The sequence below is a fragment of the Mus pahari genome, chromosome 12, assembly GCF_900095145.1.
Source record: "Mus pahari chromosome 12, PAHARI_EIJ_v1.1, whole genome shotgun sequence".
Taxonomy (NCBI): domain Eukaryota; kingdom Metazoa; phylum Chordata; class Mammalia; order Rodentia; family Muridae; genus Mus; species Mus pahari.
This window is the reverse complement of record NC_034601.1, coordinates 85,502,424-85,516,053: the sequence shown is the minus strand read 5'-3', so window position 1 is coordinate 85,516,053 and position 13,630 is coordinate 85,502,424. Positions and strand designations below refer to the sequence as shown.

General features: G+C 44.0%; 1 protein-coding gene across 7 annotated transcripts in view; it reads right to left on the bottom strand.

Annotated features, from left to right (window-relative positions):
* Window positions 1-5,045: 5,045 nt before the first annotated feature.
* Window positions 5,046-13,630, bottom strand: part of Ttc3 (tetratricopeptide repeat domain 3) — a 102,728-nt gene continuing 94,143 nt past the window's right edge. For all 7 annotated transcript variants that reach the window (XM_021209535.2, XM_029544405.1, XM_029544407.1 and 4 more), the window contains 4 exons: window positions 11,544-11,670; window positions 11,271-11,405; window positions 7,214-7,306; window positions 5,046-6,301 (listed from right to left, as the gene is read on the bottom strand). In XM_021209535.2, the coding sequence (XP_021065194.1) occupies window positions 6,227-6,301; window positions 7,214-7,306; window positions 11,271-11,405; window positions 11,544-11,670 (430 nt within the window). In that variant the 3' untranslated portion in view covers window positions 5,046-6,226. The remainder of the gene's footprint in view (window positions 6,302-7,213; window positions 7,307-11,270; window positions 11,406-11,543; window positions 11,671-13,630) is intronic.

Below are 13,630 nucleotides of genomic sequence, written 5' to 3'. Positions count from 1 at the left end.
CACTCCGTGACTGACTTTAGCTGCTGTTCTTAGGAGAGAAGTTGATCTGGGCTGGGAGGGGAACAGTAGTCAGCAGATGAATGGCTAGAGCAGTGAGTGAGTTTGCTCAGCAGGTACAAGCCTGGACTCACTCAGGTTATTATTTCAGGGAAGTTATTTAAATTTTGAGGTTTATTTCTGCATCTGTAAAATGGTTATGAAAAGGGTACTTAAATGCTATGATGTTTATAATTAGTGGGCCTAGTATTCCCAAATTGTTTTAGTTAAAATGATGCTGGAATACAGTGGGAAGATCCTGAGTCTGGTACAGTGAGAAGTCAGAGGAGGGCCAGGCTCCCTAGATGTGAAGGGCACCAGTTTTGTGTTGTGGCTTTTATCCTATGTAGTCTGTGTACTTTGAAATGTTTACTGAGCAGCTATGAGCAAGGCACATGTTTTTATCCCCCCTAAGTGTGAATGCCAGTGCTTGGTAAGGTGGGCTGTGAAGGCCCCACACTGAAAGGACTGTGGCGGGACGGGGGCTGACTGCTGAGGAGGCATTGACTGTATAATATTTAAGGAGCGCTCACCAGCAAGTGACTGTCCTCTGTGGAAATGTGTCCATCTTGCTGGCCTTAGGCTGCTGTGCTCTAGCACCTCACTCTGTCCCTAACAACAGCTCCCACTTCTAAAGAATCCACTAAATACACTAGCAGGCTTTGCTGTACTGGCAGCTTCCCTCATGACCCCAAGTCTGGCCACTCTATCACCTCCACTCCCTCCTCCCGGCTGCTACCAAGTGCTGGTCCTTCCTCCACTCCCTGGCCTCTGTCTAAAGCTGGAGCCCTACCCCATCCTACTGTCTCCACCCTCCCTTATCCCTTCCTGGTCCCATTCTTCTCTGGGATTACCAGGGACATATCATGTGTTTTACTGTCCTACTTGACGTCAGCCTCCACTATTGGAATGCTCAAGTCCTTTCTTCTTGTTTGTTGTTATAACTGGGCCACTAGAACTGTGCCTTCTGTGGCATATTTGATGGTTGAATGAATAGTGGCAGATCAATGTTACTAGCCATCATGGTGGCCAGGGCCACTTGGTTTGCTCCCATTGGGGTAGCTAGGTCATTCCAAGGCACATGCAAGGTGGAGGAACCAGGACCTGTCAAACGTACAGTGGGATGAGGAGCATGAAGGGCATTGTCCCTCAGTGCCTGAAAGCCGAGGAAGTAGGGAGGGCTTGGCTTCAGTTTTCTGTCTGGCAGGTTAGAGACTGTGGTAGCTGTGCCTCTGGAAGCAAAAGCAATGTGGCATCCCCAGAGGATAGAAGAAAGCTGGAGTCCTGCTGGCGCTGGGTGGCAGCCAGCGTCTGGAAGTACAATGCCCATCTGTTCCACTGCTTTCTCTTTTCGGAGGCTGCTGGCACACCCCACTGGAATGGGGTGGCACTTCAGGACACGAAACTTGGAGCTGGTGGCAGATTTCTTGGAACTGGTGGCAGGAAGATCTAAATTAAGACCTTTCTATCACACCAAATAAATAGAAGCTGAAATAGAGACTAAAGGAATTCAGAATGCCTTCATACATAATTTTTTAAATACGGAGGAAGAAGACCTTAGGAAGCAGACTGGTATTTATCCATTAGAGCCTCAAGGTATTTGCTGAAAACAATGATACTATTTGAGGCAAAAGCACATTAAATACAAGTTTCTCTTTTTGAAGCACACTGTGCCATAGAAGATGGCAATTTCCACTCTGCTTGGAAGGCTCTTGATAAGGCCCAAGGCCTGGCCCATTACCTGCTCAGTGGACAAGTTACTCCAGCATGGGGTCAGCATCATGTACGCACATAGAATCTTCTTGCTTCATGCCAAGACACAAAGGCTCCCTAGGAACTATGAAGAGGCTGTTTTAACAAGGCTGTGTCCCTAGCTCAACGACTAATGGACCCTCTCCTTTCAGGACAGCAAGGGTACGGTTCCTAGCCAGAGGGTGCAGGAAAGTTCATTCAGCAGAAAATCACCTAAGCAGTGCTGGGAGACCTTACCATTGTTTTTTTTTAAAGATTTATTTATTTATTATATGTAAGTACACTGTAGCTGTCTTCAGACACTCCAGAAGAGGGCGTCAGATCTTGTTACGGATGGTTGTGGGATTTGAACTCTGGACCTTCGGAAGAGCAGTCGGGTGCTCTTACCCACTGAGCCATCTCACCAGCCCGACCTTACCATTTTAAATCTGAAAGTTCCATTGAACCAGCTGTGTTTCCTTCAGGCAGGCAAGGCCCTGAGGTTACCTGGTTATTTCTCCCATTCACTGATGACAGCATTCCCAATGTGACACCTCTGAAAATAGAACTCATCATGTAGTATCCATCTAGCAACCCAAAAGCTGGTTCATAGAACCTCTACAAACATACTAATTGACCTTGTTGGTTATGTCAGAAGGAATGGTGGACTCCAGGGTGCTAGACCTTCACACTCACACAGGTAGATGGTCCTCAAGCCGGTATCCAGCAAGCTCTGGACAATATACAGCATCATCCTAGTCAGGTTTTATTTTGTATCAGGATGTGTATGATCCACCTGTGTGTTTGTGGAATAGCTGTTCCACCTTTGTCTCTTCTACTACATGGCTTATCTTTTTACTTTCTAGTGGAAACTTACTGAGTTGCTCAACCCTGAAGTAAGATCCAACTTTATGGTTTTCTAAGAATCTGTTGTCTTGAAGGAAACCATTATCTTACTGTTCTTATTTAGGATCGGTCCATCTGGAATTAGTATCTGTCTGTACTGTGACAGGTTAAACATTTCCCATAGGGATAGCCAATATTATTATTCCCACCTCAACATTATTATTCTTAATGTAGCCATCTTTTTCTGATGTGATGATAATCAGTCTGCCTTGACTGACAGTCCACTCACTGGGATTTTTTTAGTTGACTAGTATTTCCATACTTTTGCTATTTTGTTCTCTCTTTAAAGCAGGGAAGTGAGACCATGTAAGGCAGAGGCAGTGGCAGGACGAAGACTAGCTCTCTAAGCCAAGGAGCCTTCTCTACTTAGACCAGTCTTTCCTGGACCCTTAGAAGGCAGTGGTGCACATGCCTCCTCATTCTGAACAAGTAAACAGCACCCACAGAAACACTTTGGGACAAATATAGGTGAAGTTATCCTTTGAGACATTTGATCCAGTTCAGACTATGCTGTAAAGTGATTCCACTTAATCTAACAAATCTTTTCTACAAGACCACGCCTGCCCTATGTAGCTCAGAGGCTCTCACCTAAAATGGTCAGTTTCCCCTTATCAAAGGTTTATGTGCTTTAGACTGTTACTTATTCAATGGAAGGACGAGTTGCTCCTGGCCATCTCTTGTAGTACATACGTCACTAGTAGACAGACTGTACAGAATGATGGTGCCGTGACATTTTCTTACATGCACATACCTTGCTTCTGCTCATACTCTCAGGGGCCACCTCTTGTTTACTACTATATCAAAATGTCTAGTCTGGTGACATTTTTGCAGGTGTTCATGTCACTGGAGTATCTGGTCCCAGTTTTCATGGATTTCTATTCCTGGCATTGCCTATCCACAGACACTGAGAGCAGCTGACTGCATGATGGTTGGCTTGTAGGCCACCATGTGAGGGAAGAGGTTCCGGGCACGACTCTCAGTCCTTCCTTCTACTGCTTAGGTATTAATAAGACAGAAGCTCTGCCCATTTCATTCATGCAGCTCTACAGAAGCTGTTCTGGCCCTCGTTCTTAGCAACTATCTCGTCACTGTGCTTCCTCAGCCCAGCAGTACACGCCTGTCATTCTCTTCTGTCTTCCTGAATCTTCTCCAGAGAGGGTTATGACTGAGGAATGACTTGCTGCTTGAGCTGTGGTATGAGATCCCTCTTACATCTGCTTTCACTATATAGTCTTTCACATCACCTCACAAATGTATCTTGCACTGCTAGGGCTCCACTTGAGTTTTAATTATCCATTATTCGTAACACAGATTAATCACTTTCAAGAGAAAAGAATCTAATTTTAAGGCATGGCCACATCTTCAATTTATATATGAATTAAATGCTACTCTATGAACACAATTGTATGAGCAAAAGTTTAAAAATTGTGCTCATTTCTCACTATGGCTGTCATGAAGCTAGGTGGAATGATGATTGGTGAAATGATGAATAGGGGCGGTGTCCCACCATGAGGTTAGGAATTAAGAGTAGAGGATTGCCAGTATCCTCGCCTTCTGTAAGGTGATGATAAATAGGGGTGGTGTCCCACCATGAAGTCAGGAATTAAGAGCGGAGGACTGCCAGTGTCCTTGGCCTTCTGTGAGGAGCATTTGCACCTTGTCTATTTCTCAAAGTTATGAGAACTGAGTGCTGGAATACAGTCTGACTTGGTGGCAGCAGCAGTAACAGCAGTGGCAGCTCAGGAGGAGGTCACATCCTCAGAGGGTGATGAGTCCCAAGTATCAGTACAGTGCCATCAACAATTGTGAAAGCAACCTCTTATATGAAGACATTTCAAAGACTGTGTCTGACAACTTTCCTTTAGGACAGGCCCAATTGGTAACATTAGCCTGTCTATACCTAGTAAAATATATTAATAGACCACACTTCCTTTATTAGTGCTCAGCATACCCAAAAGAGCCTTTAAAAAGGCTCCATCAATCAGCTTCAGCAGTCCATGAACACAAGCACCTCAAAAACAAACCTGAAAGGAATGAAGTTATCCTCAGCATGTTTGCACGTGCCCACATGAAAAAGTTCTTCATTGGGCCAGGAAGAATCGATTCTCTATGATTTCTGCATAAACATTCTATTCACACATTTAAACAGTCAGTCTTGTGAACTTGAGTTTGGCAAGCAGTATTTTAGGCACAAAGGAATGTTTTGATCCAGGCTCTAAAATAACCCCAAGATCCTTGGTTAAGATCATCAGATGCAACTTGCCTGTTCTTCTCAAATAAAGTCAGTTTCTCAATATTTGACAGAACAGAACCCTGAATTTCCAAGCAGAATGCAATTCTAAATGACCTGGGCAAGAACAACACTGAACAGCTGATCTTTTATAATGTTCTTTATTGACAGTTACTGGACAAGTATAAGGCATGTTCACAGGCTCTGACATGAAGCACAGCTCACTGTCTCAACAGCTATTCTTCTTTGTACCCAACAGATACTATAAGCTGCTGTATGTACTCTAGCATGTACTGCACTCCACTGTTACAGCATGTACACCATGTTTCAGGGACACCACAGACAATGTCTCAGAATAAGGAGTGAGCTACAGGCTAAGTCACTAAGACTCCACAATTCACACAGACACAGGTGTAAGGTGACAGCATCTCCAGGGCAGCAGAGAACACGCTGGAAAACTAATGTATTCAAGGCTCACGTGTCCGTATTTGCCACTGCCTACAGGTCACTAAACGTACCTAGTTTTTGAATAGTTTCTAATACAGTTAGCTTGTTTTCAGGCCACATTACAAGATTGCATGCATTATTTTACACAAAAGTCAAACAGAACAATGTTAACACCAACACATCAGGACTGTGGTACATTTCTCTTCCGGTGGAAGAATAAGGAAGGAGGGTGAGGGTGGCTGTCCTGCGCTGGCACTATGTCCTGTGCTCAGCACGAGCTAGCTGTGCATTCCCAAGCACTGGTGACTCATGAGACTTACATGGTAACCTTAGTGTAAGTGCCAAGTGTGGGACTCCTGTGAGCAGATAGCATCTTCCCAGGGTAAAAAAAATTTAGCCGATACTAATTTAAAAAGTATTATAATTGATTACCAAAATGTCGATTAATTGAATCATAAGCACTTTAAAAATTTATGACGGGGATGCTACAGTTCCACATAAGGAACTGAGGTGGCTAAGAACCTTTACAATCTAAACACTGCTTTGAGGAGCTCAACAGTTCTTTCCAAAGAACCTGCTCATCTCAGAGTATCCTGCAGCAGCCACAACAGTGCAGGACCATAGTGACAGCATTGCAGACACACATGGCTGTCACTTGCCTGGAACCTAGGACAGACTGCATTTCAGATTTCCATTTGTTAGCTTTGTGATGCAGTGTGAGAGCTTCCATGTTTGCTGTTTTGACACTGGTAACAGGACACTGTTGTTCTTTAACTCATGAAGTGCATGGTGCATTAGTGAGGAGTGACTACCTACAGCAACAGGAAGGAGGGGCCCATCTTCTCCTGGGCTGGGTCTGTGACGATGGTGCAACACTTACTCTTCTGACAGCAGGTCACTGCTGCCACAGGTGGGGCATGTGCTCTGCCCTTTCAACCACTGCTTAAAGCACTGCAAGTGAGAAAGCAAAGTCAGCTGGTGCCCTCAGGACCATGGGGGCCTCGGCTCTCTCAGATCACTGGACTCTGGCAGGGATACATATGGCTCATGTTACCTCCAAGCTGGTGCTGCCAATACTTAAGACATCAATGTCTGCTCAGGGCAGTGCTCCTGAACTAGATCCATGACCTCACGAAGGGCCTTGTCCTCCCTTACACCTCCGCCTAAGCTCGTCTAGATTCCTTCACTGATTTGTACAAGCTGTCAGTTTTGTGGCCACAAAACCACCCAATGCTGCTCCTCACAAGCCTCTGTGCCACATTTCATGCTGCTGCTCCTGGCTGCCAGACTGCTGTCACATGGCTGGGCAGGCACAGAAAGCCAGAAGGCCCAAGCATTGGTGCCATATCTGAAGGAGGCTCTGCAAGCGTTTCAATTCCTTCTGGTGAGTAATTTATGTTTAATCCGATCTGTCCTATCCCAGCAGTGCCAGGATACAGAGACGATCAGTCCTGGAAGGACGTGGATCACACGTCTAGTCAGAAGCTACTTTTAGCATGTGAACTCAGCTCCATACACTACACCAAGCAGATACTGGGTACAATTTATTTATTTAGTCATGAAGTTCTTTCAAGGAATTAATTCTTCTAGTCTCACAGCCAATATAGCTATGCAGTCACCTGTAATTCTGTGCCCATGGCATGACTGGCAGAAAGAGTCATCCACAGAGCTACAGGCATCCCTGCCCTGGGAACCCTATCCACTTCCGAAACAAAACACCTATGTTTACAGTCACATGAACACTTCATGTGGAGATTTACAAACTAAAAACATTCTTGCAAACACAAATACAGACTCCTAGAAAAAAATTCCATTTTTATTTTCAAAACGCTTGCTATAAAGGTAGTCAAAGATAATTCTTACCCCTTTGTGAAACTTGTGCCCACATTTTAGCACACGCATGTTTTTTGACTTGAATATTTCATGGCATATCTCACAGGAATTTCCATCTGGTGCCTGTGGAAACATGTTTAAATAATAAACTAACTTTTTATGACATGAGCTCTCATGGCCTAAATATATTTTTGCCACAAAGGGTGGCAGGCTGTTTTTCCTCTGTGCTTGAACAGAGTGAAAAACAGCTTGTTTTAAAATAGTTTCTAAGAAAAAAAAGCAGAAAAATAACAAATAAGAAGTAAACACACCATTATTTCCAGCACATGGGAGGCAGAGGCAGGAGGATCTCTGAGAGTTTGAGGCCAGCCTAATCTACATATCAAACTCCAGGACCACAAACAGATCAGTTCCAAAACAGGACCGTCCCCAAAACAAAACATAAAGTTCTAATTTTCTCAGAGGGAACTGTTTCAACAGCTAACAGTACCTGAAAAACACTGTAATAACCATCTCCCATCCCATAGTTAAAATGTGGCAGAAAAAATAGATTAGTGCTACAAATCAGTCAGGACTTGAAATATAACATATCCACATACAACATACTATCTGTAGTGGTTTAAATACACTTGGCCTAGGGAATGGCACTATTAGGAGGTGCGGCCTTGTTGGAAAAAGTGTGTCAATGTGGGTGGACTCTGAGGCTCCTATGATCAGACTCCGCCCTATGTGGAATGTGAGTCTTCCCCTAGATGCCTTCAGAGCAAGATGTTTAACTCTTCAGCTCCTCCTGCACCAGGCTTGCCTGCATGCCACCATACTTCCTGCCACAATGATAATGCACTGAAACTCTGGAATTGTATGCTAGCTCCAATGAATGTAAGAACTGCCTTGGCCATGCTGTCTCTTCACAACAATGAGACCCTAAGACACTATCTTATGACCAATTACAATATTTGAAATTGATAAATGGTGACACAGAAAGTAGGTCTTTACAGACCACTGGATACAGATGGTAGCAGTATTTATTATGTAATTAATCTTTAAAAATAATTAAAGAGACTATGTATATATATAAAATGTTAACAGGGTTACCTCTGGCTAAGACAGGTTTATTTTTTTTCTGAGGTTTCTCTAAGCATAGATTATTAGTACAAATCAAAACAGAGCACAATGGTGGCTCACCTAGGAAATGCAATAAAGAGACTGCAGCACTGCACATGGAGACCAACAGGTCTCTGGCCTCCTGTGTTGAGTCTGTTAAGCACACAATCTTTTCTGTAGGCAGTGTCTGTTGCTCATAGCACTTGTCCTACCTACAGTGGACACCAAGTTCTACTTTTCATCATACTTTCAAGCATCTCAGAAGCAAGAATCTTGTTTATGTAGGACTTCAGCAACAAATAAGAACTATAGCCCCAAACTGACCCAGAAACATCTGCCAGTGTCTGATCAGGGCTAAGCTGCCGCTTTGTGGAGTTCTGTTGTCTTTCCTGAGGTGTTAACAGGGCCCAGGCAGATACAGGGCAGGAGCTATAGTGAGGGTCCACTTTGTTCTACTGCTTTGCAGCACTCAAGAGTCAGGGAAGACATGGAGGCAGGAGACCTAAGATGCAGAGTAAGGTCTGAATTGCTCAGAGCAGTTGACCTGGAAACCTTACAGTTAACCTGATTCCCAGTGTAGAAAGATAAGTAGTTCTAAATATAAACAAATCCGAAATTCCTCTCACCCACCCACATCAAGAATGTAAGAATTAAGATCAAAGTGCTCATCTTAAAAAAAAAGCACAAAACAAACAAACAAAAAAACTACTTGTTTTTTACCTATGGTGTGCATAGGAGTTACAGGTAGCCAGTAAATCACCTGATGCGGGTGCTGGGAACAAGTTAGATCTTCTGCAACACAGTATGTGTTTTTAACCACTGAGCTACCCCCTCTAGGCCTTGACATGATCAGTCTTGCCAAGACTAACCCATACATTTGATCAGGTTTAGTAAAAACAATGTGGTAATTCTGGTTAAGGGTAGTTCTTCAGGTTTATTTTTGAGACAGGAGCCCAGGCTGCCTCAAAATTGCAATCCTCCTACATCAGCCTCCTGAGTAGATAGGATTACATGTGTATACTGCCACATCCAGCTTTAGTTTATATAACGCCTTTTTGCATCCTCTAGTGTAGCCTGTTTCAGGAGGGAGGAGTGCTTGCTGCATGGGTATGAGGACCTGAGGATGGATCCCCAGGGCTTGCATTAAAAGGTGGGCACAGCTGCACACATCTATAATCGAAGGGTTAGGGTTAGGGTTACGTATGGAAGGAGGTCCATCAACCTCACTGAGAAACAGCTCCAGACACTCTTGTCTGAACAGTGAGGGTAACAGAGCAGGACCTTGCCCTCTGCCCACGTACACACGTGTGCACTTGTTTCTGCACATGCACACTCATACTTTTTCCCACAGTCTGGGACTCCAGAAAACAATACTACTCACACTGGTGGGTCTTTTTACCTCAGGGAACCTCATCCAGATTATCCCCTCAGGCACGCCCAGAGGCCCATCTCCCAGGTGACCCACCATCTAATCAAACTGACACTGAAGATGAATCATCACAGAAAGAGCTCCCTCCTTTAAATGCTGCCTGTTCTACTTCTTGAGGGGTGGGGTGGTGGTGGTGGTAGAATATCCTCCTTTAAAAATAAAAATGCTGGAGACTCCCATCTGGGTGGAGGGTCACTGAAGATGCAACTCACTTAAGCTCCAGAGAAGTCAGGGCCTGACCTAGTCTTGCAGCCATCCCCCTCCCCCTTGCATTTTCTCACTGGGTAAGTGGAGACCTCAACGGGGACAGAATGGAAAAGCTCCACAGGGCAGTAGAACCCCCCACCCCCCCACCCCAACCCAACCCACAATAACAATAAAACAAAAACAAACAAACAAACCCCCAAAATATAAAACCAAAACCAAACCAAACCAAACAGCACAAAAGGAATAAAGACCAGTTCACAAAGATTCAGTACTAGCTAGCTCTAGGTAACAAACCTGTGCTCTGAACCATTTTGTGCTGCGGGCCCTGAAAGAACATTGTGTGGCCTGCAATTTTAACATGGCCCTCACTTCTGCAATACAGCAGGAGAAGCAGGGCAAAGTATGATCTACACAAAATGCAATCTAAATGGAAGGGGCCGCTCCAACCACCTGTGTGTCCTTAGTAGGTCTCCAGCATTAGCCACTCAGTGTGGTAAGGACTAGGGATTCCTTGCTGTCTGCTAAACATGACAGTCACAGCTTCACATAGGTGAATGCTAACAGGCTCACAAACATTCAGACCTTGGATATTTTACTGTAAGATATGAACAATTCTAGAACTGTACAAATTTATATATAGCTACAATGACAATTTAAGACATGTGCTATGTAAACACAAAATTCTAATTTTCTCAAAAGAAAACAAGACTTAAACAGCAATGTCAAATTTCAGGTAGATACAGGCCATGCCATTATCTCCTCAGGCACTCAAGGGAAGAGGCAGAGGTAGCACTGGCATGCCTGCTCCACAGCTGTCCAGCTCACTGTAGTGCTGAGCGACACAAGCCACTCTTAAGTAAGTACAAAGTCCTTGCTTACACAGAATAAAACTATCCAAAGACCGTTTTCCCATGTGATTTACAAGATCAACACACTTGGCCATTTGCAGAAATGTAGGCACAACACAAAGCTGGGTTATGCCTAGGACAGTCAGGGCTGTCACTTGTTTGTTTGTTTATTATATGGAAGTACACTGTAGCTGTCTTCAGACACCCCAGAGGAGGGCATCAAATCTCATTATGGATGGTTGTGAGTCACCGTGTGGTTGCTGAGATTTGAACTCAGGACCTTCGAAAGAACAGTCTTAACCGCTGAGCCATCTCTCCAGCCCCCCAGGTACCAGATATGGATGTATGTTCAAATACAGCAAAATCTGGTTCCTAATTTTAGTTTCAAATAAAGCAAGCTTCAAAGTGAAAATGGTTAGCTCATGGATTAAAAATTCTGTTCCCTTCCTGTCCCATCAAAGAGGAAAACGAGCTATGCACTCACACAGATGATACTCACAGGGACGTCATCTTTTTTCTGGCCTTTGGTTCTAGCTGATGGTCCAGCAGCTGCCAAGGGTGGACTCTGGGAGGACTTGGCCAGAGAGGCAGCAGAATGAGCCTCAGATGTCTTCTTGTCTTTTCCTGGATTTGGCTACCGAGGTGATGAGGTGGGGAAGAGAAGATGAAGTGAGTCTGGCCACCGTCTCCAGTCAGCTGCTCTCTGCACTGGTTTGGTTTGAAGCTTTTTATTTTCACATCTTACAAATATGCATGAAGGTGAATATCTTACCTTTTTCTTCTTTTGTTCATCGACAATGTGTTCTGTCACCTTCTCCACAATCTCCTCTATACTTAATCCCGAGAATGAGTTCTTGGTTTTGTTTCTAACTTTCTTAATAAACCCAGCAAGCTCAGTGCTGAAAGGGAAAAGTGAATGATAAATAACAATATCAACTCAGTATCAATATCAGCACACACCAAAAGCTAATCTGTGGACCGCAGTTAACTGTGATGACTGTACACAGAGAGAACTGTTTTAAGGTTCCCTTGTGGGTAACAAAATTTCAGTATTTTATTAAAGAAGTGGTTCAGCAGTTAAGAGTGCATACCGCCCTTATAGAGGGCCCACATTCAGTTCCCAGCAATCATTCAGAGGCCCACAGACACTGGTAACTCTAGCTCTAGGTATCCAGTACCCTTTTTTGGCCTCCATGGGCACATACACTCATATGCATATCATACCAGACACATGTAACTAAAAAAATTAAACAGGGGCTGGAGAGATGGTTCAGTGGTTAGGAGCACTGACTGTTCTGTTCTTCCAAAGGTCCCAAGTTCAATTCCCAGCAAGCACATGATAGCTCACAACCATCTATAATGAGATCCCAATGCCCTCTGCTGGTGTGTCTGAAGAGTGAGACTGTGTACTCACACACATAAAATAAATAACTTTTTAAAAAATTCATCAAACAAATTTTTAAAATATTTCAGTATTACATTTTCTGTTTTTGCAACAGGGTCTCATTGTGTAACCCTGACTGGCCTGGAAATCACTATGTAGACCAGGATGGACTCAATCTCATAGAGACCTGCCTGCCTCTGTCTCCCAAGTACTATGATTAAAGGGATAGACGACCACACCTGACCTTCAGCATCACTGACCTGGCTACAGCTGCTGCTGAATACCAATCAGGTCGGCCAACAGCGGAGACCAACACTGAGGCTGTGTGTGCGCAGACATGGGGCCAGAGGTCAACACTGGGTGTCTTGCTGTATCATTCTCCTGTTTGTTTTTTAGAAAGGATAGACTAGATGCTCTGTATGTTTTGGGGGTCTGCCTGTTGTCTTTACCTCTGCTGTGCTGTGATTACTGAGGTTAGCTGCCTTCATCGCCTTTTTATGAGGGTGAGAGGTACCCAAGCTTTGGTCCTTATGCTTGGCTAAGTAATTTACCGAACTGAGTTATCTCCCCGGCTGCCCCAGACATTTTTAATGACTACTTTCATTTCAATCTCATACTTGTCATTAATACTGAGAAAGAAAATACAATGCGGGTACCAGGGCTATGCTGCCCAGCCCTGACTTTCTAGCTGCCCACAGATCCGTACTTTTGCTCCTCTTGCTCTGCCTAGACACTGGCACTGACTGGGAAGCAGAGACACACTGAAGTAAGAGAAGCCATACGCAGCTTGATAAATAGCTCTTGCTAACTGAGGCATAAGGAGCTTCTCCTGAGACTCACACAGATCCCTTTGTGATATGTGCACATATCGTACTACTGAATTCCATCTAGTCTTTTTACCTCACACTTCTAACAAGTCAGACTTCTTGTTTGTAAAATATAAGTTGTTTGTGTTCTTTGCTATGTCTTTTCCACTATGATACAGAGCTATTATTTTACAACTCATTTACTGACTCCAAAGCAAATAATGTTGGTGTATTGCAAATCTCATTACATCTTAGATAGGTTCTGCTGCTGGGTAACTTAGAGGTTTTCAATCTTGATACGAACACTACAGCAGTTACCTGTGGTCTGGATGTACACCTCAGGGCTGGATATTTTGTCTAACGTGCAGAGAGCCCTGGGCTAATGCCCAGCAACACACTACTGAGGTCCAAGAGGCAAAGAATGAAGTGCTGGTTTTCCTCAGCAAAACAACATAGTTCTTTTCACAGTATCTCTACTTGGTCAGCTGACCAAGTTTTAGCTGACCAAGAAAACAGTTCAATGGCCATGCATGGTAGCATGCATCTTTCATGGAAGCAGTCAGGAGGAGAGGCAGGTGGATCTCTTTAAGTCCAAGATCAGACTAGTCTACATAGTGAATTCCAGGCCAGCGAATTCACAGTGATGAAACCTTGTCTCTACAGGACAGT